General features: G+C 50.3%; 1 protein-coding gene across 1 annotated transcript; it reads left to right on the top strand.

Moving 5' to 3' along the window:
• Positions 1 to 2,209: 2,209 nt before the first annotated feature.
• Positions 2,210 to 23,879, top strand: LOC311205823 (cryptochrome DASH-like; the record flags this gene model as incomplete). The annotated part of the gene is made up of 14 exons (XM_084280330.1): positions 2,210 to 2,275; positions 2,394 to 2,566; positions 3,999 to 4,092; positions 5,356 to 5,486; positions 6,209 to 6,357; positions 6,731 to 6,819; positions 8,939 to 9,012; positions 11,646 to 11,735; positions 14,244 to 14,323; positions 15,594 to 15,653; positions 16,744 to 16,901; positions 20,095 to 20,214; positions 21,832 to 22,008; positions 23,778 to 23,879. The coding sequence occupies 14 exons, from the start codon at positions 2,210 to 2,212 to the stop codon at positions 23,877 to 23,879; spliced, it is 1,563 nt and encodes a 520-aa protein (XP_084136456.1).
• Positions 23,880 to 25,025: the final 1,146 nt, after the last annotated feature.

Genomic DNA, 25,025 nt, shown 5'->3' with positions numbered 1-25,025 from the left:
AACGTCAGCCAAGACATTGTGGGGGAAACCTGTCTGCAAACAAAAGCAAAGCCAACTGCACTGTTTGTACTTGTCCAAACGAAGGCAAAGACAAACAGGGAAGATTTATAAACTGCATTTGTAAACCCCCTCCATTTCTAATGTGATAAAGAGAGGGTTTTTCTTCTATAGCATATGCACCACAAGCTGACAGTGGTATTTTCCTTGGGTGCGAGCCAAAATGTTGCCTCGACTTTTCCTTCACCAAACATGAGCCCTCTGAGATGAGTCACTGGTTCTTATAGCAGGCTGCAGGCTGCTGAGCCAGGAAAAGGAGGCCTTGTTGCACAGAAAAGGAATCAGGAGATGATGTGTCATGTGGGTCACACGGGGAATCACCATCACTTCCCACAGCCAGCCGGTGCAGACTGCATGCAGAGGACATGCAAGCTGGAGGAAATGGAAATAAAACCCAGACTCCCAGGGACCCCTCACTGGGGTTTAGGTATCATACTTAATCTCTGGTGAGCATCTAAGGCTCCACCAAAAGTTCCACTTCAGCAATTCAGTTACTTAAATAAGCTGCAGCAATTAATTTCTGTAAACTTGGATCCCCAATCATCACCAACCCTTGATGCAACATGCTTACCCCTTCTCCACCCTCTTCTGCCCCAGGAGAACCAGTGGAGTTACACAAGGGGAGCATGTGTCTGGAGACATCTGCCAGGGAGCCAAGCTGGCGTTTGGCTGGTTTTCCATTTCCTTTTACTATGAGAGCTGTCAAAGAAAAAGGATCCTGAGGGACAATTCAGTGAGTAAGGAATGTGTGGTCATTGGTGTCCAACATCAACGTACGGAAACTATAGGATGAGGCGGGCCTTTTCACTGTCAGCGCTGGAAGTCAGAGACGTTAATTACTGGTAATCTACAGATCCCTTTTTGTTAGTCAACAGGTAAATGAGCTATCCTCAAAGCCAGCTCACATGCTAGCAGGCAGGGGTGCAGGCATGTCGGAGCCTTGGCACTTCAAAGGATAAATAGTAAATGGTATTAATAGTCAGAGCCAGGTGAGCGAGGTTCTTGTAGGGGTTTCATCATGGCTGTGCCCTAGGATGGTGGCACAAGTGGGGTTGTGCTTCCGTGCAAGGTGGCTCCCAGAGGCTGTTATAAATCACAGAATCACAGAATTACAAGGTTGGAAAAGACCTTTAAGATGTCCGAGTCCAACTGTACCTGTCCTCTACTAAACCGTATCCCTAAGTACCTCATCTACCCATCTTTTAAACACATCCAGGGATGGTGACTCAACTCCCTCCCTGGGCAGCCTGTTCCAGTTCCTGACAACTCTTTTCAGTGAAGAGCTTTTTCCTAACATCCCATCTGAACCTGGCTTGGAGCAGCTTTGTGCCACTTCCCCTTGTCCCATCACCTGTCGCTTGCGTGAAAATGTGGAACGCTTCATGAATTTGTGTGCTGGCCCCACACCGGGGCCATGCTCATCTTCCCTGTATCGCTCTGATTTTAGTACAGAAGATACAGGCTGTCATGTGGAAGATAAAATAGATTATCCAAGGTAAAATAAAATCACAAATTCAGCAATACGTGGGCTCCAGTGAGAGGCTGCCACAGAAAGGCAGCCTCAGACCAGGGGATATGGGCCTCCTGCCCTGCCGCCTCCTCCTGCACCCACACTGCTCCACCAATGCCGCCGAGGGCACCTCCCTGTCCCGCCATCCTCCCAGGACGCGGAACGGGATCGGACCGTCCCCGTAGCCCGCAAGAAGGTGGCGGGGACCGACGCAGGGAGCCGGAGGGGGGACGGCTCCTCGCCGGCGGGGCGGGTGGAGGAGGGAAGCGGGACGGGGAGGCGGGAACGGGCTGAGGGGAAACGGGGCGGAGAGGCGGGAACGGGCTGAGGGGAAGAGGGGCGTGGAGGCGGGAACGGGCTGAGGGGAAACGGGGCGTGGAGGCGGGAACGGGCTGAGGGGAAACGGGGCGTGGAGGCGGGAACGGGCTGAGGGGAAACGGGGCGTGGAGGCGGCAGCGGGGCGGGCTGAGGAGGAGGAGGAGGAGGAGGAGGAGGCGCGAACGGGACGGGCTGAGGGGCCGGGCTGGGATGAGAGGCGCCGAGCTGCAGTGGAGACAGAGCCCAGGCGGGCTGAAGAGTCCGGGTTGAGGGAGGACAGAGCCACGTCGGCTGAGGTGGGACTGACCACCTCATCGAGGCACCATGGCGGCGGCGGCGAGGACGGCCATCTGCCTGCTGCGCTGCGACCTGCGAGCCCATGATAACCAGGTAGTGCCCTGCCCGGTACTTGTTTAGAAATAACCCCGCTCGTGGGCAGCTTTGGTGCGAGGTGCGTGCTTCACCCAGCCCCCGAGAGCTGCCCCGGCGACCCCTCTTGTGTTTGCAGGTGCTGCACTGGGCTCAGAGTAACGCGGATTTCGTGATTCCCCTCTACTGCTTCGACCCGCGGCACTACCTGGGCACCCACTGCTACGGCTTCCCCAAGACGGGGCCGCATCGCCTGCGGTTCTTGCTGGAGAGCGTGAAGGATCTAAGGGAAACGCTCAAGAAAAGAGGGAGGTGGGTGCAAATAGCACGGCCGTTCCTATTCTCCTACTCCTGTTCAGCATGTCTGTGCTGCGAGTCAGGTCGTGTCAGGTACTCGCGTGGCTCTTGCCAGAGAGCCCCAGCCCTTCTGTTAGGTAAGGTCCCATACATAACTGCTTTACAGATGACCTGCTGTGGCATCTCCAGGGGAGTGAAGAGCCACACAGGCTGTGTGTCGTTAAGGGTTTTGCTTTCTTGAACTCAGGTACCACAGCTTTGAGCGCTTTGCCCGCTGTCATGACGACTGGAGACATGAATGGCAGTCTCTCCAGGTGTAGGCAACGCTAGGCACTGCAGCATGTGCCCTCCCTTGTTCCTAGCACGTTTTCCCTGCGAGTTGGCTTGAGACACATAGTCACAGGCCCTGGTTTATGAGACTGGAGAGTTATGTTTGCTCTACCCTGTCACGCTAATCCCAAACTCTTTGGTAGGCTACACTGGGGAAGGGGGGTCATCAGGGATTCCTCCTTCATTATTCCTTTAAAAAAAACATAACCAGGGTAAAGTAGAACCTGAAGGTCTACACACTGAACAATCCCATTACCAAGTAACATCTGGCTTTACTGAGCAGAAGATGCCCCAGCCTGCTTATCTTCTCCATCAGCCAGTTTATCTTCTCCCAGAGCTGCATAACGGTGATAGTAGAAGCTAAAGGAATGGCTCTGGGGGTTGCTGTGCAGTGTGAACAGTGCAGATGGTAAGTGTTAGAGGAGACTCAAAGAACTGATCACTGTGTATCTGCACGCATTGCGCCATTCAGAACTGCTGTGTTGTTGTTGTTGTTGTCGGTGGCTGATAAGAGATTGTTCTTCTGCAGTGAGAGCTGTGTGATTGTGAAGAGCCATGCTAAGACCTAGGCTCTGTTTCCAACACCATCAAGTGTCTTAATGCACTGGTAGACAGAAATCCCCTGTGGTGTTCCCAGGGGGCAGTGATGTTGCAGTGTTGTGAGGGAAGTTTTGATGACTTGTTAAAAGCACAGAGCATTCAGAGAAGGAATTCCTCCTCTGAATACACATGAAGGTGGAGAGGGGTCTGCCCTCAGGCCACCGTTACATGTGAAAGAGGAATCAATTCTTGAATCACAGCCTCAGTCTGTGAGGATGAACAGATCTGACAGATTTACTTTTAGGTAACAGTCTGGCTTTCTGCCCAGTCATCTTTTCTAAAGCATCCGGGGTGGTAGAGATGTGTTTGACACAAACTCAGCCCCAGAGGCTTAAAAACTGTTCAGTGGGTCCTAAATAATGTAAGCTAGTTAAATCCTGCCTGCCTGTCTCCATGTGCTCTCTGTGCTCTAGAGAACCAGTACGTGGGTGTCTAGGGTGGAACTAGGGCCTCCTGTACACACAAATAACAAATAATAGCATCAAACCTAATTCAGGCCAATACTTTGTGTTTGCAGTACCCTGGTTGTGAGGAGAGGGAAGCCAGAAGATGTGGTCCATGACCTGATCATTCAGCTGGGCTCTGTCAGTGCTGTGGTTTTCCATGAAGAGGTAAGGGTAATATTTGACTGAAATTGTTAAAAGAGAAAATGAGGTTGTGGAGGTTTCTTCCACTACCAAGTGGTGATGCAATTCCTGTGGGTTCAGAGCCTTTCTTGTCTGGGATATTGTTAACCTTGAGGAAACTGGCTAGTTCCTGGGATATGGATGGTGTAGGTGTCTGGGTGGGAGTCCTCGCTGGGTGACACCAGCTATTTCTGATTGATCACTCCCAAGTGCTGTGTCTTCAAGAAGAGGAGTTTCTGGCAGCTGACATTTTAGGTCAAATGAGTCAATTTCTCCTTCTGTTTCCATCAGGCTGCCTCTTCCTGGTCTCTTCCTTGGCCAGGGAGTTAGCTGCCAGGGGACATATTGTTGGAAAGGTCCATGGTGACTTCAGAACACCCATATTTAGGCAGTTGCTCACCAATGTATTGAAAAATAAAACACGAGTCTGGTCTTGGACTGCTGATGGGGTTGGTATGTCACTAATCTGAGGTCACTGAGGCCGTTTCCAACCTTGTGGTTATGTGACTCTGTGAAGAGGTTAGATGCAGAGCTGAATTCAGTGCAAACCACAGGGCCTGGAGGCTTTGTGTACACACACACACATGCATATACATATATAGATACACTCAGAATTAGGGTCTGGGCCTCAGAGCTGTGTCATGCAGGAATCACTCTGAGACCCACACTGCAGTTATTCCTGCCATCAGGCCCCAGATCCTTGTAACTTCACAACCTACACATCCCACAGCACCTTACTCCATGCACAGCACTAAGAACAACCACAGAGGATCACACAAAAGGCCTCATCTTTTTCCTGACAGTGACCAATAACAGATGCCTGGAGAAGACCACAGGGGCAGCACAAACCTGTAGATATTTCCCCTGCATGCTTTCCCAGGCTGCCAAGAATCTGTGGCTCAAGTACTTCCTGAAGTAGGAATGCTGTCCTGATATTCAGTAACTCTCACTGGATTTCTTTTATATCTGTTTGTCCAGTCACCTTTTGAGTCCATGCAGACTTAAAAGATCTGCTATGTGCTTTCTGCATCAGGGAGTTCCTCACTCTGGTGCTGGCACTACTGATAGAGAGTGAAAAGAGTTGTTGGGTTTGGCAGAGGGAAATACTCAGAGGTCATCAGTGTAGACCTCTCTCTAAAGGGATGGAGCTAAATGTGGAGAGGAGGGAAAGAGCTGGGCCCAAGGAAGGTGTGTATGTGGGAGCTGAGGCTGTGCAGCCATGGCCTCACTGCAGTTTGTTCTCCTTAGGTCACGAAGGAGGAGCTGGATGTGGAGAAGGGGCTGTGCCAGGTGTGCAGTCAGCATGGGGTGAAGATCCAGACATTCTGGGCATCCACGCTCTACCATCGGGACGACCTTCCCTTCAGGCCTATTGCTAGGTGGGCTGCTGCCTGGTATTGCTCCCTCCTCTGCTGTCCCATTTGTTCCTCACTCCATTGAACTGCTCAGGAGGGATCTTGGTCATTTGGCCCCACAGGGAAGGGACTCAGCCCACCTTGCAGTTAGGGTCAGTGCTGTCACACTTACAGACATCAAGGGGCACATTCATCTCTCTCTCCTAGAAGGATATGTGCTTCTTTGTGCATAGTCAGGGGGGTTTTGTTTGACCATTTGTTGAGGAACTGATTTCTCTTTGCCAGCCCAGTTTGGATACTCAATCTGCAGCACCCAGAGCTCTTGTGACAGTGACTGGGTTGCTCCTTACCCCATCTAGCTAAATGCAGCTGCCTGTGACAGCAAATGGACTCTCCTGGCTCCTTCAGTAGTCACTGGAAGTAGCTGATGGAGCTGAGTGATTCGTGGTCTCCTATAGAGAGTGTATAAGTAGGGGAGAAGAATCAGGCCATAAATACATCCCTTTCTCTCTCCTGACTGAAGAAGCAGCAGGATGTTGCACATTTTCACCTTGAGGTCAGCCTAGCAGGTAATCAGAAGTTGGATGAGATAAACCTGACCCTCCTGGCCTGCCCCATAAATTGAAAAGGCACCATTTGCATCAGAATGAGAAAGAAACTGGGTAGGGGGGAGGAGAGCCAACCCTCTGTGCTGTGTGGAGGCCTCAGGGCAGCTACACCGAGACCTTACACTGTGATCCGTGCAGGTTGCCTGATGTCTACACCGGTTTCCGAAGAGCGGTGGAGTCAGAGGCCAAGGTCCGGCCAACCCTGCGGATGGCCGAGCAGCTAAAGCCTCTGGCTCCAGGCCTGGAAGAAGGATGCATCCCTACAGTGGAGGATTTGGGACAGAAGGGTAAGAAAACTTAATCTGGCAGTTGTGCCTGTGAAATCCTACTTGGAGAATCAAACCATGGAGGCCTCCCAAAGGCAGTGATTGCCCTTCAAGCTGTAACTAAGCCTCTGTTTGCTAATACAGCATTTAAGGGTCAGCTCCCTGTGAGGAGGAGGAGCTGGGTTGAAAAGCCCTGCAATGGAGTAGCAAACACCCTCTTAGGAATTTTGAGTTATGTTTGATGTGGCCCTTCTTTTAAAGAAAGATGAGGGCACAATCTTTTACACCCCCCCAAAGCAGACAGCCCTGCTGCTGAACACAGATTTTTAAGCTCCTCCTTGCCTTTGAGATGCTTTCCAAGGGGGTACCAAGGTGATGGTGTTTTCTTTGGCAGAGCCTGTGACTGATCCACGAACAGCCTTCCCCTGCAGTGGTGGAGAGACCCAGGCTTTAATGAGACTGCAGTATTACTTCTGGGACACGGTAACTCTTCAACTTCCTGGTCTGTATCCTCCCCCTTGTACAAGCAGCTGTGCAAGAGGCTGAGGCTGCAATTTCACTTTCTAGTAATATTTCCTTAGCTCCTGCATAACACTTCACCAAGGAGGGAATTAGCATTATTGCAGTTTTTCAGAGAGACAGGCTAAAAAAAAAAGTCATCCAGAAACTGGGAATGCAAATCAAATACTTAGGAACCTAATTTAGTGGCCATCCCTCTTAAATCTTTTTTCCAGGAACTTTTGGGAATTGTGACAATTTTTTAGCTCCTTTACATCAGTTCTCTCCTTCTACTCTTCTCTCACACATCATCAGCAATGTAGTTCCTTCACTTCAGAGGAGTGAAAAGTGGCCTGAAGGGCTGAAATCACGGTTGGGGTGAGCAATATCTGACCCAAGCTCCTGCCTGCAGTTAAAAATAGTAGGAGGTACCTAGTAGTCTGGTTTAAAAAATTGCAGCCCATAATTATAGCTACTTCTTGCTCCCTTACTTTGGTGGAGTGAAGCTGCTGCTGGCTGCATTTTGTCTGCTCATCCTTGTCTCTTTTTGAACCTCTTCCTGGTCTAGTTTGAGAAACCACCTTAAATTGGCTTTGTGTGAATTTAGAGGGAGACTAAATGTGGGGCTGATTTCCCACAGCATCCGACCCTGTGCTGCTTGTGGATAAGGGGGTATCACCTCTCCAGCTGAGAATGGAAGTGCCCTGTGCCCAGTACCCACTTGCTAGCACAGCCCCCAGGTGATTCTTTTGGCTGTGCTACAGAAGTTCCTCCCTTCCCTTGCTGTTGGGGAGTGTTGTCATGGTTTAACCCCAGTAGGCAGATCAGCTCCAGCTACCAGAAGGAGAATTAACTATCCTAGCCCAACCCAGGACACAGTCACCTGCTTCCTCAGTTCTCCCAGGTGGGATGGCAAACTGGGAGGGTAAAAGTGGGACAACTTAGGTGTTTATATAAGGACAAGTTTCATAGGGAGAGCAAAAGCCATGCACACAGGCAGAGCAAATGCAGGAATTCATTTCCCACTTCCCATGTCAGGCAGGTGCTCAGCCATCCTCAGAAAAACAGGGATCCACCACATGTAACTGTGACTTGGGAAGACAAACACCATCACTCTGAACATCCCCCTTCACAGAATCAGAGGGTTGGGAAAGACCTTTAAGATCATCAAGTCCAACCATTCCTGTCCTATGCTAAATCCTTCTTCCCCAGCTTTATGTGCTGAGCATGGTAACATAGGATATGGGATATCCCTTTGGTCACTGGGGTCAGCTGTCCTGTCTGTGTCCCCTCCCAGCAACTTGTGCTCACTGGTGGGGTGAGGAGCAGAGCAGGCCTTGGCTTTGTGTAAGCACTGCTCAGCAGGAAAGAAAACATCCCTGTGTCATCAAGACTGTTTTCCACACAAATCCAAAACCTGCCCTGTAAATTAACTCTATCCCAGCCAAAACAACACAAGCACACACAGCTTCTACCCTTGGTCAGGCATTAATATAATCAGTGCTGGAAAACCTGTTCCTTCTTTTTTGTCATGCAAATACTGCCTTCCCTGGTGAGCTCCAACAGCCCTTTTGTAGTTGTAACCTGTAGGGAGAGACCAGGCTTCCCTGTGTCCTCTGCACAGTCAGTGGAGTGCCCAGGAAAGGGAAGACCCCCACCCTGCTGTAGACATGGGTGGTCCAGAAATAACAGAGATCAGGGTTCCTGCAGTGTTGGGTGCCCTCAGACCCTGTGATTCTCAAACCCAAACAAGCAGCCACATGGACAAGGGAACCTATCACTGGTTCCAGAGGGGCTTCTAAATGGGTTGTTGATCCAGAACCAGACAGGGATGGGCAGGCAGCAGCACATCTGGTTTCACAGTGCCTGTAGAAAGAAATGGGTGAAGCAGGCAGCATAGCTTGTGACATCCATCCCAGAGCTATAACAAAAACTGCTGCCCTGATTGATTCCTGTGCACTGGAGGCAGTTAATTTGGCAGCTGTGTAATCCTCTCAGGCTGCCGTAAGAGGGAGCCCAACCCTGCCAGATCGCCCTGGCTCCAGCGTGAAAGAAACTATTTAGCAGGTTGCACATAAAACCTTTTGTTCTTTTGCTTGTACAGAATCTGGTTGCCTCTTACAAGGAAACTCGCAATGGACTGGTGGGAATGGACTACTCAACCAAATTTGCACCATGGTAAAGACTTTTGTTGTGAGGCTGTTAGTTCCTTCAGTGCTCCCATCTCAAACAGATGACATTTGTCTGCTCAGAGCTCAGTGGGCACAGGTAGGGGTTTAGCTGTGACTCCCTTCCTCTTTTTGTTGGGGTAGAACAGCCTCAGAGTGGCTCTTTGTTTGTACTTCCAGGCAGTGGTTCCTTGGGAAGATTCTTGCAGTTAGGAATTGCTCAAGTGTAGCAGTGCTGTGCCATGAGCCAGGGATGCTGGGAGCAGTGATGTGGACAGGATGCTGGACAGGCACACAGCTTGTCTTCAGCTTTGTGCTGGTTTGTGGATCATGGGGTGGCTGAAAGCAGCCAGGGAAGAAGCACAGCTTCAGCATGTGGGTGGGGCTGTAGCAGAACTCAGTCCAGTCCTGCTTCACTGAGTGCTGTGGGGTAAGTCACAGAATCAGAATCACAAGTCACCTCACCTTGCTGCCACTACGTTTTTCTGTGGGGTGAAGAGACACTTCTGATCAAGAGGTTCTCTTCTTGGGGTAAATAGGATGACCTCTAATTAGGGGGTTTAGTCTTTGGTGCTGGAAGGGGCAGAGTTAATTCCCGACTGAAATTGCAGCAGCAGAACTCAGTTCAGCCTAATGCTGAGAGCATCTGGAGGGTTTTCCCAACAGAACTGCAATAGGAAACAATTTGGGGGGGCTGTTACAGGTCGGGATTTCTTTCTCTTGGCTGGCTCTGTCCATCAGGGTTGTGGGGGATGGCTCCACCTGGTGGGACCGAGAAGTTCTGAGTTTGTGGCCTCCAAACCGGCTGTTTGCCCAGAGCAGACAGTCCTGATCTGCCTGCCCCAAAGCGTTCCTCTCTCTGATAATCAATATCAGACCAGTTCAAGATTGCAGCCAGTCTTTGACAGCTTATACTGGCCATTTCTAAGTGTTAAAACTTGTCAGAAATTAAGGAAAAACTCTTTGGGTCCTTTCCTCCCATTTTCCAAAACTCATCAGAACATCAAATGTTTCCACAAGCCTTGCTGGGAAATTGCAGCCAAATATATTTCTAGGGAAATCAAGGTAAAAGTCATTCCTTATCACCCTTTGCTCTTTCCTGTCTCACCCAGCACTGATTTGGAGCAAATGGAAGGAGCCCAGTGGGTTGAAATGCCAGAGCTGGGTTGGATTCCCTGGTTTTCCATCCCTGCCTGAGGTTTTCAGCCAATCACTTGCCTTATGTTGTTGCTGAAATGAGACATGAAGGTGCTGAAGGGGTAGGAGCCCTGGGCATGTGATAAATAGGTTTGTAATAGAAGGAAGGTGGTTTGGCAGCTGAGGCAGTTGATGTAGAGCTTGATGTCTGAGATTTGGGACCATGTTGTTTAATACCTTCCTCAGTGACATAGATAGTGGGATCAAGTGCATCCTCAGCAGGTTTCCAGAGGACACCAAGCTGAGTAGTGCAGTCGACATGCCAGAGGGATGGGATGTCATCCAGAGGGATCTGGACCAGCTAGGGAGACAGGGCCCTGCAAACCTCATGAAGTTCAGTAAGGCCAAGTGCAAGGTCCTGCACAGGGGTCAGGACAACCCTTGTTATCAATGCAGGCTGGGAGATGATTGATAGGGAGCAGCCTTGTGGAAAAGGACTTGGGGTTTTTGATGGATGAAAAGCTGGATATGAGCCAGCAATGTGCACTTGCAGCCCAGAAAGCCAACTGCATCCTGGGCTGCATCACAAGGAGTGTGGCCAGCAGAACAAGAGAGGGGATTCTGCCCCTCTGCTCTGTGCTGGTGAGACCCCACCCAGAGTACTGTGTCCAGGTGCCCTCAGCACAAGGACAGGGGCCTCTTGGAGTAGGTCCAGAGGAGGCCACAAGGATGATCAGAGGGCTGAAGCACCTCTCCTGTGAAGACAGGTTGAGAGAGTTGGGCTTGTTCAGCCTGGAGAAGGCTCAGAGGAGACCTTATAGTGGCCTTCCAGTACTTGGAGGAGACTTACAGGAAAGCTGTGGAGGGGCTGTTTGTCAGGGCATGTAGCTGTAGGACGAGGGGCAGTGGTTTCAAACTCCAGTAGGGCAGGTTTAGATTAGACATTAGGAAGAAGTTCTTCACTCTGAGGGTGGTGAGACACTGGAACAGGCTGTCCAGAGAGGAGGTGGAGGCCCCATCCTTGGAGAAATTCAGGCTTGGTGGGGCTCTGAGTGACCTGATCTAGTGAAATGTCCCTGCCCACTGCAGGGGGGTTGGACTAGGTGGCCTTTAAAGGTCCCTTCCAACCTGACACATTCATGATTCTATGATCATGGTTTGTCAGTGGTGTTCTCTATGCTCATGGTTTGTCAGTGATGCTCTCAGTCACCAGCTGGACAACACCTTTTAGGCAAAACTTGTAAAATTTGTGTGAAGTGATTTATCTCAGTAGGTCAAAGACTCCTGTAGCAATCACATGCTGGGAAGAGGAGGATTTTGATTCTCAGATTGCAGAGTCATCCAACTTGAGCAAAGCCATCAAGGAAGTCACTGCCACAGCTGCAAACCAAGCAGGAGTTCTTAGACACCAACTCAAAACACAAAGCTGCCCCTCTAAACCCTCCAAGCAGACCTGGGAGCTGTCAGACCTTCACTGCATTCAGGACATTGTGGTTCTGCTTTCAGGCTGGCGCTGGGCTGCATCTCACCTCGCTACATCTACGAGCAGATCCAGAAGTATGAGAAGGAAAGAACAGCAAATCAGAGCACGTACTGGTATGTCCCTGGTATGTCCCTGCACAACCCCTGAGGCTGGTTTCCTCTGAAAAGGAAACTGGCATCTCATGCACAGGATAGAGAGATTCATTAACTTTCTCTTTAATTAATGTTTGTTTTCCCTGTGCCTGCTGCCTGGTTCCTTTGGGTTGCTCTGCAGTTCTGCTTCAGCATGGATTTATTAGCCTGCTTTCCACATCCAGAGGCTCTAGGCTCTTTCTAAGTACAGATTCTTCATGCTAGCTGTCATTATTACTGCTGGGAAACTGTGGTTTGTGATTTTTATAAATGATGTCTGTAAAGCATCACCATCCCTCTCTGCATTGTTATTCTGGGCTGGATGAGAAGGAGGGAAGGAGAAGGATTTACAAATAAAAGCTGAAGTGTTTCTCATGCCAAGGCTGTGAGCAGGGATTCACCCAAAAGGTGCTGGACCCCTGGTCACAGCCCAGCAAACAGCCTCATGCTTGCTTGGCTGTTTGACTGTACCCACCACACCACAGCAAAGGGGAAGAGGGGATGGGGGAATGGGCTTAATGCATCCTGCCTTCTCAGCCATATTCTTCCTCACCTCACTGCTGGCTGCTTGGTTGTCCTGAGGGAGTCAGGAGGACAGTTAAAGTTGGTGTATCCATCCCTGGGCTGGCCTTGAGCTCTGATCTGCTCACTGTGAATTAACGCTTGGTAGGGAGCTCTTATGGAGAAGCAGGTTCATGTTAGAGCCTGGTCTAACACTAGGCCTGGCTGGGAAAAAACCCCAAACCAGAAAGTCTGTGCAAACTGTAGAGCTGTGTTTTCCTGTTGGTCTGTTGCATTTGTAACGTGTCAAACAGCGTGGTGGTTGGTGAAGAACAGGTGGACCATTGCCAACAGCCCTGGCCAAAATACTGAATTTCACTAAAATTCATATGGCAGGTAAAATACCAACCTTTTGCCTGTTGAAGTGCATGTTTTTGGTTTTTTTTTTTTTGCCTTTAATGACAATTAAGAGAGGAGATATTTCAGGAAATAAACATACTTATGTTTTTCTGTCTAATTAGCCAGCCAGCCAGCCTGCAGCTGGGGTGCTGGGGTGCTCTCAGTGTTCTGAAGTGATAAATAATTACTGAACAGAAGCTGTGAGCTCCCAGGCACTGCAGTCAGCAGCACAATGACGTGCAGGTCGTGGTGGCTGCATGTGAGGGACTGATTGAACCTCAGTATCCTGACACTAGTTGTTAACATTAGGACTGTGTCCTGTTCTGTAATCAGGTTCTCCAGAAGGGTCTTGTGAGCAAAAAAAGTGAGCTGAGCAAAGTATTTCCAGTCTGACATAGAGCTGAAGCAAGTCTCAGAGGCTGAGGTGCCATTGTTTTATAAGAAGCACTCTTTATAGAAAAGTCTTTATAAAACAAGTGTCTGGTTTCTTCAGGCCTGGTGTGTAATCTCATGAGCTAGACCACTGAAAGCCAGTTTTGAAAGGTGCCTGACATGGTTTTGCCCCTCCCACTGCTAGAAAGAAATTAACTCTATCCTACCTGAAACCAGGATGGTGCCTTTAAACAATACCCTTTGTAAGGGACTTAAATCAGAGCAAAGCTCTTAGGAATGTGCTGACATGTGGAAGTGTGAAGCTGAGTTTCCTGAAATTCTGCTCCTCCCCTGGAGTTAAGTAAAGCTTCCCAAGTGATTTGTGCAGTTTGCTTTTACTCTAGTGGTCCAGGTGCAAACCAGGCAAGTGGGCTTGGGGCAAGAACTGGCATCATAAAATCATAGAATCATAGACTGGTCTGGGTTGGAAGGGACCCCCAGGATCACAGAGTTCCAACCCCCCTGACACAGGCAGGGACACCAAGCTCCAGGCCTGGATCTACACAAGGCTGCCCAGGGCCCCATCCAACCTGGCCTTGAACACCCCCAGGGATGGGGCATCCACCACCTCTCTGGGCAGCCTGTTCCAGCCCCTCACCACTCTCTCTGTAAAGAACTTCCCCCTAATATCTAATCTAAACCTTCCCTCCTTCAGCTTCAATCCATCCCCCTTCTCCTGCCATTGTCTGTTCTTTAAAAGAGTTGATTCCCCTCCTGTTTCTCTGCTCCCTTCAGGTACTGGGAGGCTGCAATGAGGTCTGCCCACAGCCTTCTCTTCTCTAGGCTGAACAAGCCCAGCTCCCTCAGCCTCTCTTTGTAGGGGAGCTGCTCCAGCCCTCTGATCATCTTCGTGGCCTCCTCTGAATCCTCTCCAACAGTCCCACATCTTTCTTGTATTGGGGGCCCCAGCTCTGGACACAGGACTCCAGCTGGGGCCTCACCAGGGCAGAGTAGAGAGGGACAATCCCCTCCCTGTCCCTCCTGGCCACCCCTCTTCCCAATCATGGGAAGGTAGGTGAGATTGCTCGCTGTGATTAAACCCTGCAGTTTATTGGTTGAGGATTGGCACCGTTAATGATGAGTGCTATGGAGGCAGAATCTTAATTTCATCATTTTCTCTGACCCACAGTGAAACACAGCTGTGGTTTTGTGTTCCAGGGTCCTGTTTGAACTGCTGTGGCGGGATTACTTCCGATTTGTGGCCCTGAAGTATGGCAAAAGGATTTTCTCCTTAAGAGGTGTGTGTGGATCACCGTGTTCTGGCAAGGAAAGGCACAGTCTGACAGCAGGGAAAGGAAAAGAGCCTGTTGGCTTCTGTCATAACACTGGGATGTTGCTGGGGACTTGCTGTTAGCAGAGAAGTGCCTCAGCACCATACTGCTGGGCATGGTGTAGACACTGAGACTTTTGCCCCAGATCTGATTAGATACAGGGAGCAGAATTAACATGTGTAAGTGGGAAACACATATCAGCACAATAAAAGATGCTGTTCCATAGACACTCCACCTTTGGAGAGAATCCAGGCTTCAGGCTTGCCTGAGTTCACTGGAGAATCTGGGACAGAGCAGGAACTGACCCAGCAGTGAGGATCCCAAGAATCCAGATACACTTTCTGCCTTGCCCTACGTAGGAATCAGAGTAAGACTCGGCTCCAGACCCAGTCACTTACAAGGAGGTGTCTATCCATGAATAACTAGTCCCTATAGTTGGGAAACCTTGCAGCTGAGGTCTGTGTAGGGTGGGCTGTTCCTCCCTGTGATGGCACTGCCCATACCTAAGCACACAGCTGTGATTTAGATGCCCTAGGGCAGTCTGCCTGGCATCCAGCTGTTGGTGCAGGAGAACACATCTCCCTTAGGGCCTGTGTCACGTCTGTGGGGTCTGTGTGGCCCTTCTGAATGCATCTCAGACCGTGCTGGGTGCCAGTGGTGGGCCTAAACTTAGCTGTCTGGAGCCAGAGCTGTCGCTGCTGTCTCCATTCCACTCTGCAGAGGACTGTAATTGGACCGGACCTCTGCAAATGTAAAATCGCCCCCTGCATCCAGTCCTGCCCCACTGCAGCAGCAACATGTTACTGGGGCTTCTGCCAGGGAATTCTGGGTTTTGTATCTGCTACAGAATCAGATGGCACATAAACATTGTCCTGGGGTACAGCAGAGCAAGAAAGTAGTAGCTTGAGCCAGAGCACATCTCTGTCCACTTGTGAGGTCTGAGTCAGTTTTCATTTCAAAAGACAGAGAGCAAATGCCAACAAAACAAATAACACAAGTCTGTTAAAGCTTGAGCATCCTCCATGTGCATGAGACACCCCTCTGCAACACTTCAAGGGAGGAACAGATCATCTCTAAACCTTTGCAGGAGCAACAGGGCTTGTTTGTAATCCCACCGAGAGGGCTGGCTTCATCCTAATGTCTTGTGTCAACCGAGGTGCCTCTGGCTGGCCTTTTATTACTAACTGCTGGAGTCAGTGTTGATCTTCATTAGCAGGTCATTTTTTTTCCTTAATAGGTCTTCAAAGTAAAGAGGTCCCTTGGAAAAAGGACCTTCAGCTCTTTGACTGTTGGAAAGGTCAGTAGAAACCACAGGTTTGGCTAAGTGTGCTTTTTGGTGTCCACATGTCTGCATGCTAACATGTGTCCTCAGGCTAACTCAGCTTCTTGGAGTAGAACCAACAGCATGGTCAGGCTCTGTCCTTTAACTGCTACTGCCAAGCAAGAGTCCAACCCCTCAGCTTGGTGTGAGTGTGGGATACTCAGCTTTCCTTCCAAGACTGGGCACTGTCCAGGAGAAGGCCCACCCTGTGTGCTGAATGGCCAAGGCTGGTACATGCTTTTGAGAGATACATTGCAGTTAGATTCCCTGCCCAGGTGGAAGTGTTTGTGATGCCTTGGTCCCTTCTCTTCAGTCACAGGAGGCTGACCAGCCCTTCTTACCAGTGCTGGATTGCCACGCCCCCTCAGTTTTGGTCTTCTGATTAGGAGGTTAAATGGGCATTAATCACATCTTCTGTTATGCCACAGCCTTTCAGTACCCTTGCTTTCCTTTAGCCTTTATAACTTCCTCATCACATGAACAGCAAGCACAGTATCTCAACCCCCTGAGGGACTAACCCTGAGGTTCATTATCACAATCAGTGAAACACACACCTGTGTATCTTTCTACACAAATATGTATCTTTCATTGCAGTGTGTGTCCCTTTGCACACAGATGCAATCAGTCTCTACCTTATGAATAGACAAGGCACTCTGCTTTTCAGTTGTTAACCCTTGGTGGCTTGTCAAATTCATCCCTCTCTGCTATCAGTCACCTGTCAAAGATTTTTTTCTGTGCTTGGCCCATCTCACTATTGTCTGTGTATTTGGTTTGCTCTGCAAAATTCCCCTCATTCCACCTGACTCATTGTTTTTCCAGCCTGACATTCTTCTGTACCTTGATCTTTTTCTTGCCAACGTTGTCCTGGTTTTAATTTCCAGTCTACTTTCCCATGGATCTTAGAGGCTGCACGGCAGTTAAACAGCCCTGAAATCTCTCCCTGCTGCTGTACACCAGCACTGCAGTGTCTCACTTGCTTGGGTGGCTGGGAATGCATGACCACAGGTTGGTTTAGGAGTGTCCAACAAAAGGTCATCACGTGCCAGTGCTGGCTTTTGTCTTGCAGAGGGCAGAACAGGGGTTCCTTTTGTGGATGCCAACATGCGAGAGCTGGCTGCCACCGGCTTCATGTCGAACAGAGGCCGGCAGAACGTCGCCAGCTTCCTCACCAAGGACCTGGGGCTGGACTGGAGGATGGGAGCAGAATGGTTTGAATACCTGCTGGTAAGACTGAACCTTTGGTGTGCCTGGAGCTGTTTGTGCTCCCTGCTCTGAGTGACAGACAGGAGGACAGCTCTGCCTAGTAAGGAAGGATTCGGAAGATGAGGAGTAATTTTCAGGCTGATATAAGTGTGGGTGTATGCAAAGGGAATCCATCCACCAGGATGTAGCTGGGAAGTTTGAGATGATAGTTTTGATCCTTCATGTAGGGTTCTAGATAGAGATCTGTCACACTTGAGAAAACTCCCAAGTGTAGGTTATATTAATGGTGCTCTGATTTGCTCACCCCAGAGGCTGAGGGAGGAGGACAGCCCAGAAATAGAACAGAAAGAAACATGTTCTGGCCACTGAACGTGGCCATCACTGCCAGTGTTGGCACAGTGTCTTTGCATTGATTGCTGTGGACTGAGAAGTCATCTAGTCAAGTACAGGCAAGTATGGACAATAGCTGGATCAGCTTCCAGAGTGCTCCACCCTGGCTGGAGGCATCATTCTGCCTTCTGGTGAGTCACAGGCCTCCTTGCCAGCTGGAGCACCAACTCATTTCTCGTATGCCATTCAGCAGTCATGCAAGCATGGTTAAATAGCTGGGTTCCTTCCCTGTCCTCAGGCCTCACAGATTCTTCCTAGAAAGGGCTGCACAGGCTGACAGTCCCTCTGTGTGTCTTTGCTTGGTGACCATTATCTGTGGGTATCCCCAGAGATACCCTAGAGATACTGATGGAGATACCACATCAGTAGCACCAAACTGAGCAGTGAAAACTGAGGCTGAGGAGGTGAATTGGCATTTGTTCTTCACCAGAATGAGGGTACAGACTGAAAAAAGACCAAACACTAATATCAGCCTCATGCTGCAGGTCTTGTCTGTGGGATACAAGAGGCTACTGATAAGTAAGAAACTTACTGATAAGTAAGAAACTTTCTACTTAGGAGAATGGCTGGATGTAGAGAAAGCCCAGTCACCTCACCATTATCTGCAATTAAAAGAGCCTTTTTTATTATGACCTTTTATATACGACCTCACCATATATCTCTGCATCCCAAGTCACCAGGATCAGTTTGAATGCTTTGTTGTAGCTGGCTTTTGATGGCATCCATCAGCAGTGGCTTTCAAAGCAGTTATAAAGGTGACTTCGTTTCACAGAGAGGGCAGCTTGCTTCGTGCACAGGGAAGCCTTGCACTCAAAGCATCTTGATTTTGACTTTTCAAGGCTTCAAAGTTCACCAGCTGATTAAGAGTTGGGAGTCAGGAATTGAAGCAGGCAGCCTTGCCTTCCTCAGATGGGAGCTTGGTTCACGTTGCTGTCAGATTCAGAGGGCTACAGGAGATTTCAGGTCCTGTTTCTCAAGTGAGGAAGACCAGGAGGTCTCACATGGGAAAGGTGCTCCCTGGGTTACTTACCTCTTTGTGTGGACAAGGATGTTATCAGCCTTGCAGGAAGCAGGATGCAGCATTCTGTGGGAGCCCTTTCATCTCGGGAGACCCCAGGTGCTGACTGCCTCTGTAAGTTGGTGGAGCACAGGCTGATCCTTGTGCTCTTCTGTCCCTTCCCTTCAGCTTGTACCGTGCTGAAACTGCCTGACAGTTCCACTTCCTCAGAGTAACAAACAGGAGGCATCAGTTTGATGGGGGAGGAGATGGCTGTAGAATGGTAGAGGCTAGTACAGAAATGAAAGTGCTCTCACTTTCCTGCTGAAAGGAAAAGCAATGCGTTTTCCATATGTCCAGCAAAGACCTACAGAGTGTTTGCTTGTGCCTGTGAAGAAGAGGATGTTTGTCATCCACTCAAGACTGGCAGGGAGACTAAGGCAAGCTCTCTGCAGCCAACTAAAGCCAGGGAAAAGGCCAGATACCTCTGGTGTCCAGAACAGCAAATATCTGTGCTATGATGTCATTCACAGGGTCAGGCCCCAAGGAAGGGGAGAGAAGCAAACAGAAGAGAATGCCAGGAAGGGGCAAGGCTGAGGGGGAAATGAGCCTGCCTCCTCCAGTCCCCCTTGGATTTGCCCTCACCTCCCACACAGGCTTTCCTGCATGCTGACTGCACAATCAGGCTTTGGATGGCATCTTTCCTCCCCTGCTTATCTCACCAGTTGGAGGAAGCCCTGCTGGGAAGGGGAGGCCTGGTGTGCAGTGAGCAGTGCTGGCTCCGGATCACCCTGTCCCCAGCTCTCATGGGGCTTCACCGAGGAAGGGGAAGGCAGAGCCCATTCCCCTGTTCCATCTGGCTGCATTGTGCTCCTCACTTTCAGGAGCAGCTGAAATGCAATGTAGGGAATGGTGCTGCATGGAAGGGTTGTTGCTGCAGCTGCAGCAAAGGGAGAGCAGAACAGCTCAGGACCTGCTTGGTGAGGTGTGTGCGAACTGCGCAGCTGCCAGACTCTGGCCAAGCAGACACCCCTCCTAGGAATGCTCAGAGAGCCCACGCCCTGTTTGCTATATCTCTGCCACTCCCCTCCTGAGCTGGGTTTGCATCCTCCTCCAACTGGAAAGCTTCTGGTGTTGGGTTTAAGCCACCCTGCCCAGCTGAAGAGCACTCAGACCAGACCGTGGTCTGCTCTCGTTTGGGCCTGTTTCAGGAGCCTTGCTCCCTTTTGCATAAGCATCCTCAAGAGGTTTTTATTTGTTTAGATGTAGAATAACTTGATGAGGTGCAGCCTGCTGAGTAGCAATACGTCACAGGAGCTCTAGTGTTTCCTGTAGTAAAGCACCCCTCTGCCAGGTCTGTGTGAGCTGAGGCTTATTGCCTGGCAGGGGAACAACTGCAGTGTCACACTGGTTGCATCTCCAGATGCCCTGTGTGCTCGCTCCGTACAGTCTCAGTTAGATTTAGGTCTGCAGAGGTGATTCAGTTAGTCAGTGGTCTCTTCAAGAATTTTCTCTTTAATTTGAAATGTACTGGTCTGCTGTTCCTTGGGATATCAGCACTCAAAAGCTACAGCCTGCTGTCATGAGGACTGCCAGAGGATGGCAGAAAGAGAAGGATATTTTTTTTTAAAAAGAGGAAACTGAGGGAGAACCTTTGGTTGGCCTTCACCCATCCCATTGACATAAGGGCCGTGAAGTGAAGTAGCCTGGGAAGCTGATCCCAGCTGTACAAGGAATTCTTCCCTTGAGATAATGGGTGGATGGAGAGAGAAGATTCACCAAGGTCCAGCCCAGCTCTTCTCACTGTTTCCTTCCTCTGTTCTCAAGGTGGATTATGACGTTTGTAGCAATTATGGCAACTGGTTATACAGCGCTGGTGTTGGCAACGACCCACGGGACAACAGGAAGTTTAACATGATTAAACAAGGCCTGGATTATGATGGCAACGTGAGTCTGGTTCGGCTGTCTTACACTGAGTGGTGCAGGAAAGCGTATGGGAGAGTTTTGGGGAACAGAGGAGATCAATCTGCTCCGTGGGTACTGCTTCAGAACCAGTTCTGGATCCCCCTGCCAGCAGTCAGGCAGGTTCCTCATTGTTCCCCAGGAAGATCTGAGGTTTGTGATCTGCTCCTGTCCCCAGAGAGGCCGGTGCTCTCTGCACCCTCCCTGCCCTGCTGCTGTGCTTGTAGTGTTCCATCACCGCTCCTTCTGGGTAACCACAGCCCATCAGTATCTGGCATAGACAGTTCCTTGAGCACAGAGCAGCTTCTGAGAGCCCACAAGTGGCAGGAAAGACAGAACTGCTCACATGGCACCCCGGGAGGTCCTGGAGAGTAGTTGAAACCTGTGAGTCCTGTGACTGTCCCCTGTAAGTGGTGGGAGCAGATAAATCACCCTTTCCATACTGCATTACCAGTTTCCACCCTGTTCCTTATCTTCACAGCAAGCTGTGCTGTTGCCTTTTGGTGCTGTATGTGGCACAAGTTAGCCAGGGATCAGAAACTTGGCCTGGTAGTGGAGCAGCACTGGAGTGGAGTTAATGGGAGAAGGTGAGGGGCAAGGGCAGTTGGTCTTGCCAAGCACAAGAGAGTGCTTGACACTCTCTTGTGTTTTTTTATATATATAAAAAAATATATTATATATATATTTTATATATATTTATGTATATTATATATTTTATATTATATTTATATAAAATATATTTATGAAGAGAGGCTGAGGGAGCTGGGCTTGTTCAGCCTAGAGAAGAGAAGGCTGTGGGCAGACCTCATTACAGCCTTCCAGTCCCTGAAGGGAGCAGAGAAACAGGAAGGGAAGCAACTCTTTAAAAGGGTAGACACTGGCAGGACAAGGGGGATGGATTGAGGCTGAAGGAGGGAAGGTTTAGATTAGATATTAGGGGGAAGTTCTTTACAGAGAGAGTGGTGAGGGGCTGGAACAGGCTGCCCAGAGAGGTGGTGGATGCCCCATCCCCGGGGGTGTTCAAGGCCAGGTTGGGTGGGGCCCTGGGCAACCTTGTGTAGCTCCAGGCCTGGAGGTTGGTGGCCCTGCCTGTGGCAAGGGGGTTGGAGCTCTGTGATCCTTGGGGTCCTTTCCCACCCAGACCATTCCATGATTCTATGGTTATATCTATAAACCACTTTTCACCGTATTGATAAATATTCTTTGGAACCACTCTGACAGCACAGGAGAGTGCAGCTGAGCCAGTCTCCCCGGTTTCCTTCAGTTACTGGGAAGAAAAAGAAAAAAGACTTCTTGTGAGCAACTTCATCCCACTATTTCCTAACCAGGGCAGGTGAACTGTGGCACAGAGTCACCTCTGTGTCACCTCGCTGCCTGTTGAGTGAGCCTGGGAGAGCAGCTCTGGTACCTGGGTCTCTGTTCAGGCACGAATTCTTGCTGGAGGGTTTAAGAGGAGGGGCTAAGGCCTGGCAGAGGTAACTGAGGCTGCACTACACCAGCTGCTTTACCGGAAATCAATCTTCCACGTTAAGATACACCCTTGCTGGGAAGCTCTTACACACTGGTAATGACTGGATCCTGTCCTGTTGGTTGTGTTTGCAGGGGGATTACGTCCGGCTGTGGGTCCCAGAACTCCGGGTGATAAAGGGAGCAGCTATCCACACCCCTTGGGCACTGAATGCTGCTGCTCTCTCCCAGGCAGGGGTAACTCTAAGTGAGACCTACCCACTGCCAGTTGTGACAGCCCCAGAGTGGAGCCGACACGTCAACCAGAGACCTGTGAGGGCTGGGGGGGTTTGGATGGGGTGGGAATGCACCAGGCAGGCAGCTGCTCTGCATCTGTAGGAGTGGCTGGGAATTCTGCTCTTCTTTCTCAGGGATAAAGGGAAGGAATTGCTTTCATGCAGAGACCCCTTACTCACAGCAGAGGGTGATTCAGCTCTGCAAGGGGTTACTTTCCCTTGTCTGTCCAGCTAAATTCAAAAGGTTGGAAGCCTGAGCCCAAGTACCACCCTCCTGTCATGCAGACAGGTCCTGTATTCCCCAGCGCTGTTTCCACCAGGATCAACAGCACCTTCCAGAACCTTCTCCAAGCACAATTTAGGGGCACTGCACCCTAAGGACTGTCACAAAAATCGTTATGATTAAGCCACTCTGCATCACACATACATAATCTGTCCCAGTTGGCTTTAGGGCTGAAGTGAACCCATGGATGCTCTGTTGGCTATTTCATAGGTAGCTCTTCTCTCAGGAGCTTTTCTCTCTGGACACAGATGGTGCTGGGTGTGAGCGGAGGGACAGGGTATCTCTGGCCTACCCACCCCGAGTGCAGAAGGGAGCCAAGGCTGATGCTCCCTTTCTGCTCTCTCCATGAGGTGGAACTCCTGCCACACCTGAACGCACCCAAACTGGAGTCAGCAAGGCCAGTACATACAGGGACTGGCCTGTGCACTGTGAGTTTTCGGTGCATCTCCCCTTTAGGAGGGGGACAGGGTTAAGATGTGGGTCCTGTGACATGTCAAGACTGGCATCTCCTGACTGGGCTGCTGTTCTTGGAGGAGATGGAAGGAAAGTGCTCTAGGAGGAGCGCTCTGTAGGTCTGGGTGGGGGCAGCAGTGGTGGAAGCAAAGCTGCTGGCTTCTGGCCACGGTGTGGAATAGCCTGGATTATTACCCTGCTGTTCTAGAGCATGCCTGAAATCAGAGAAGGGGCTCTGTGAAGGACCCTCTAGGTGAGACACTGGTTTGAGGCACTGATGAAACTTCACCCAAACAGCTTAAGCATTGGGCAGGAGTTCCATTCTCATCAACCTTCCAGCTCAGCCCAAGCTGGTGAAGGGGCTGGAAAGTAAACCGTACAAGGAGTGGCTGAGGAAGCTGGGGGTGTTCAGCCTGGAGAAGAGGAGGCTGAGGGGAAACCTTATCACCACCTACAACTACCTGAAGGGTGGGTGTAGAGAGGTGGGCAATGGTCTGTTCAGCCAGGTGACAGGACAAGGGGAAATGGCACAAAGCTGCACCAGGGCAGAGTCAGATCAGATGTTGGGAAAAAGCTCTTCACTGAAAGAGTTGTTGGGATGTGGAACAGGCTGCCCAGGGAGGGGGTTGAGTCACTGACCTTGGATGTGTTTAACAGACAGGTAGATGAGGTGCTCAGGGATATGGTTTGGCATAGGACAGGAACGGTTGGACTTGATAATCTTAAAGGTCTTTTCCAACCTAATGATGCTGTGATGCTGTATGCCCCCACTGCCCCACTCTGCCTGTGAAATTAAAGTGTTGCTGGCAGGGATTGTTGGCCCAGTGAGGACTGAAAAGGAACCTCAGCCCTCAGCCCCCTGAGCTTGGGAAAGACAAACCTGTATCTTACCCAAACCCCGCAGCCAGGAGCTGTGCCCTTCAGCCCCCCCCCCAGCCTTTCTCCCACCTTGGGGGTAGAAGTGCCGCACACACAATGTTTTTGATCAGTACCCTGTGTCTCAGCTGCTCTGTGAGCAGCTTCACTCTGCAGTGCCAGTAAATATCTCCCTGTTCATCTTTCAGTCACAGCAGGGAGGAAGCCCCCATCCCAGGGGCAGGGGAGGACCTGCCCGCCTGCCAGCGCAGCACAGGGGCATAGACTTCTACTTCTCTCACAAGAAGGCTGTGTGATGAAGGCTGTGTGATGAAGGCTGGCCAGGTCCGTGCTGGAGAGGCGCTCAATAGGAGCTTCTGCTGCTGAAGATGCCGGGATAACGGGGAATCTCCTCGATCCAAACCAACAGCCTAAGTGTGGCCCCAGCACGGTAACCAGGGATCTGCCTCTTCGTGTCCTGTGGGTGGGACATGGGGATTTGGGGATCAGGCGTTTGGATATCGTGTGCTGGTGCTGATTGTGGGGATGGGATCTTGTATTTTCAGCTGGTGCTTTGCCCCATGCTGGGAGCTCTGGGGCAGTTTGCCTGTTGCTCTCCAGGAGTGGTCACCCTTCAGTGCTGAGGCTCCAACTCCTGTGGACAGCGTATGGCTCCCAACTCTGTACAGTCCTTTGGTCAAAAGGGACCAACTAATACTAATTAACCAAAATGGGGTGGCCTTTCTCCTTGGAGGGGGCTGCTTTTCCTGTGCTTCTGGCTTTGCTTACAGCTGTTACAGCCAAACTTTTACCTCTTTGCAAACTGGAGCAGGTGGTTTAGGTAGCTCAGAACTCTTCCTTACGCTGACATTTCATGGATTAAACTAAGGGTGACTCTGCAATTAAAAGTTTTGCTACTGGAACATTTTACCTTTCTCATTTCCACTGGTGCAGCAGAGATCCACAGAGTGAGACTGTGGAGGATGTTCCCTTATACATCCCCCCCAGTGCTTTGGAGAAACAGCAAATCCCCCCCCGAGAACCACCCCTGAGTCCTTGGAGCCCCCAGGGTGGATTTGGTACCAGCCTGGCAGCTGGAAACTCACAGCTGAGCCCCATGTTTTGTTACTCAGCGCCACAGACCAGTTTGAAGTGGTTCCCTGGCCATTTCAAGCATTTTATTTTTATGCAGGGCATCGTGCTTGCGGAAGAGGTTGAGAATTTGGCAAGGGCTGTATTTGTGCTGCCCTGGAGTGCTGTCAACTCCTCGGGTTTGAACTCCTGGGTCCCAAAGCAGCCCTCTCTCAGTAGTTGGGAGGCAGCCCTGGATTTATCCCTGCTGGGGGCAGGGATCCATTCAGGCCTCTTTCCTAAGGAATACTGCAGTAATTCCATTGCATCCCTTCCAGCACTCACTGGGGTGGATAGGTTCTGGCTGAGAGAAGAACCGATACAGGACACAA

Source organism: Gallinula chloropus, assembly GCF_964237585.1.
Source record: "Gallinula chloropus genome assembly, chromosome: 2".
NCBI classification, from domain to species: Eukaryota; Metazoa; Chordata; class Aves; order Gruiformes; family Rallidae; genus Gallinula; species Gallinula chloropus.
This window is presented reverse-complemented; position numbering and strand designations above follow the sequence as displayed.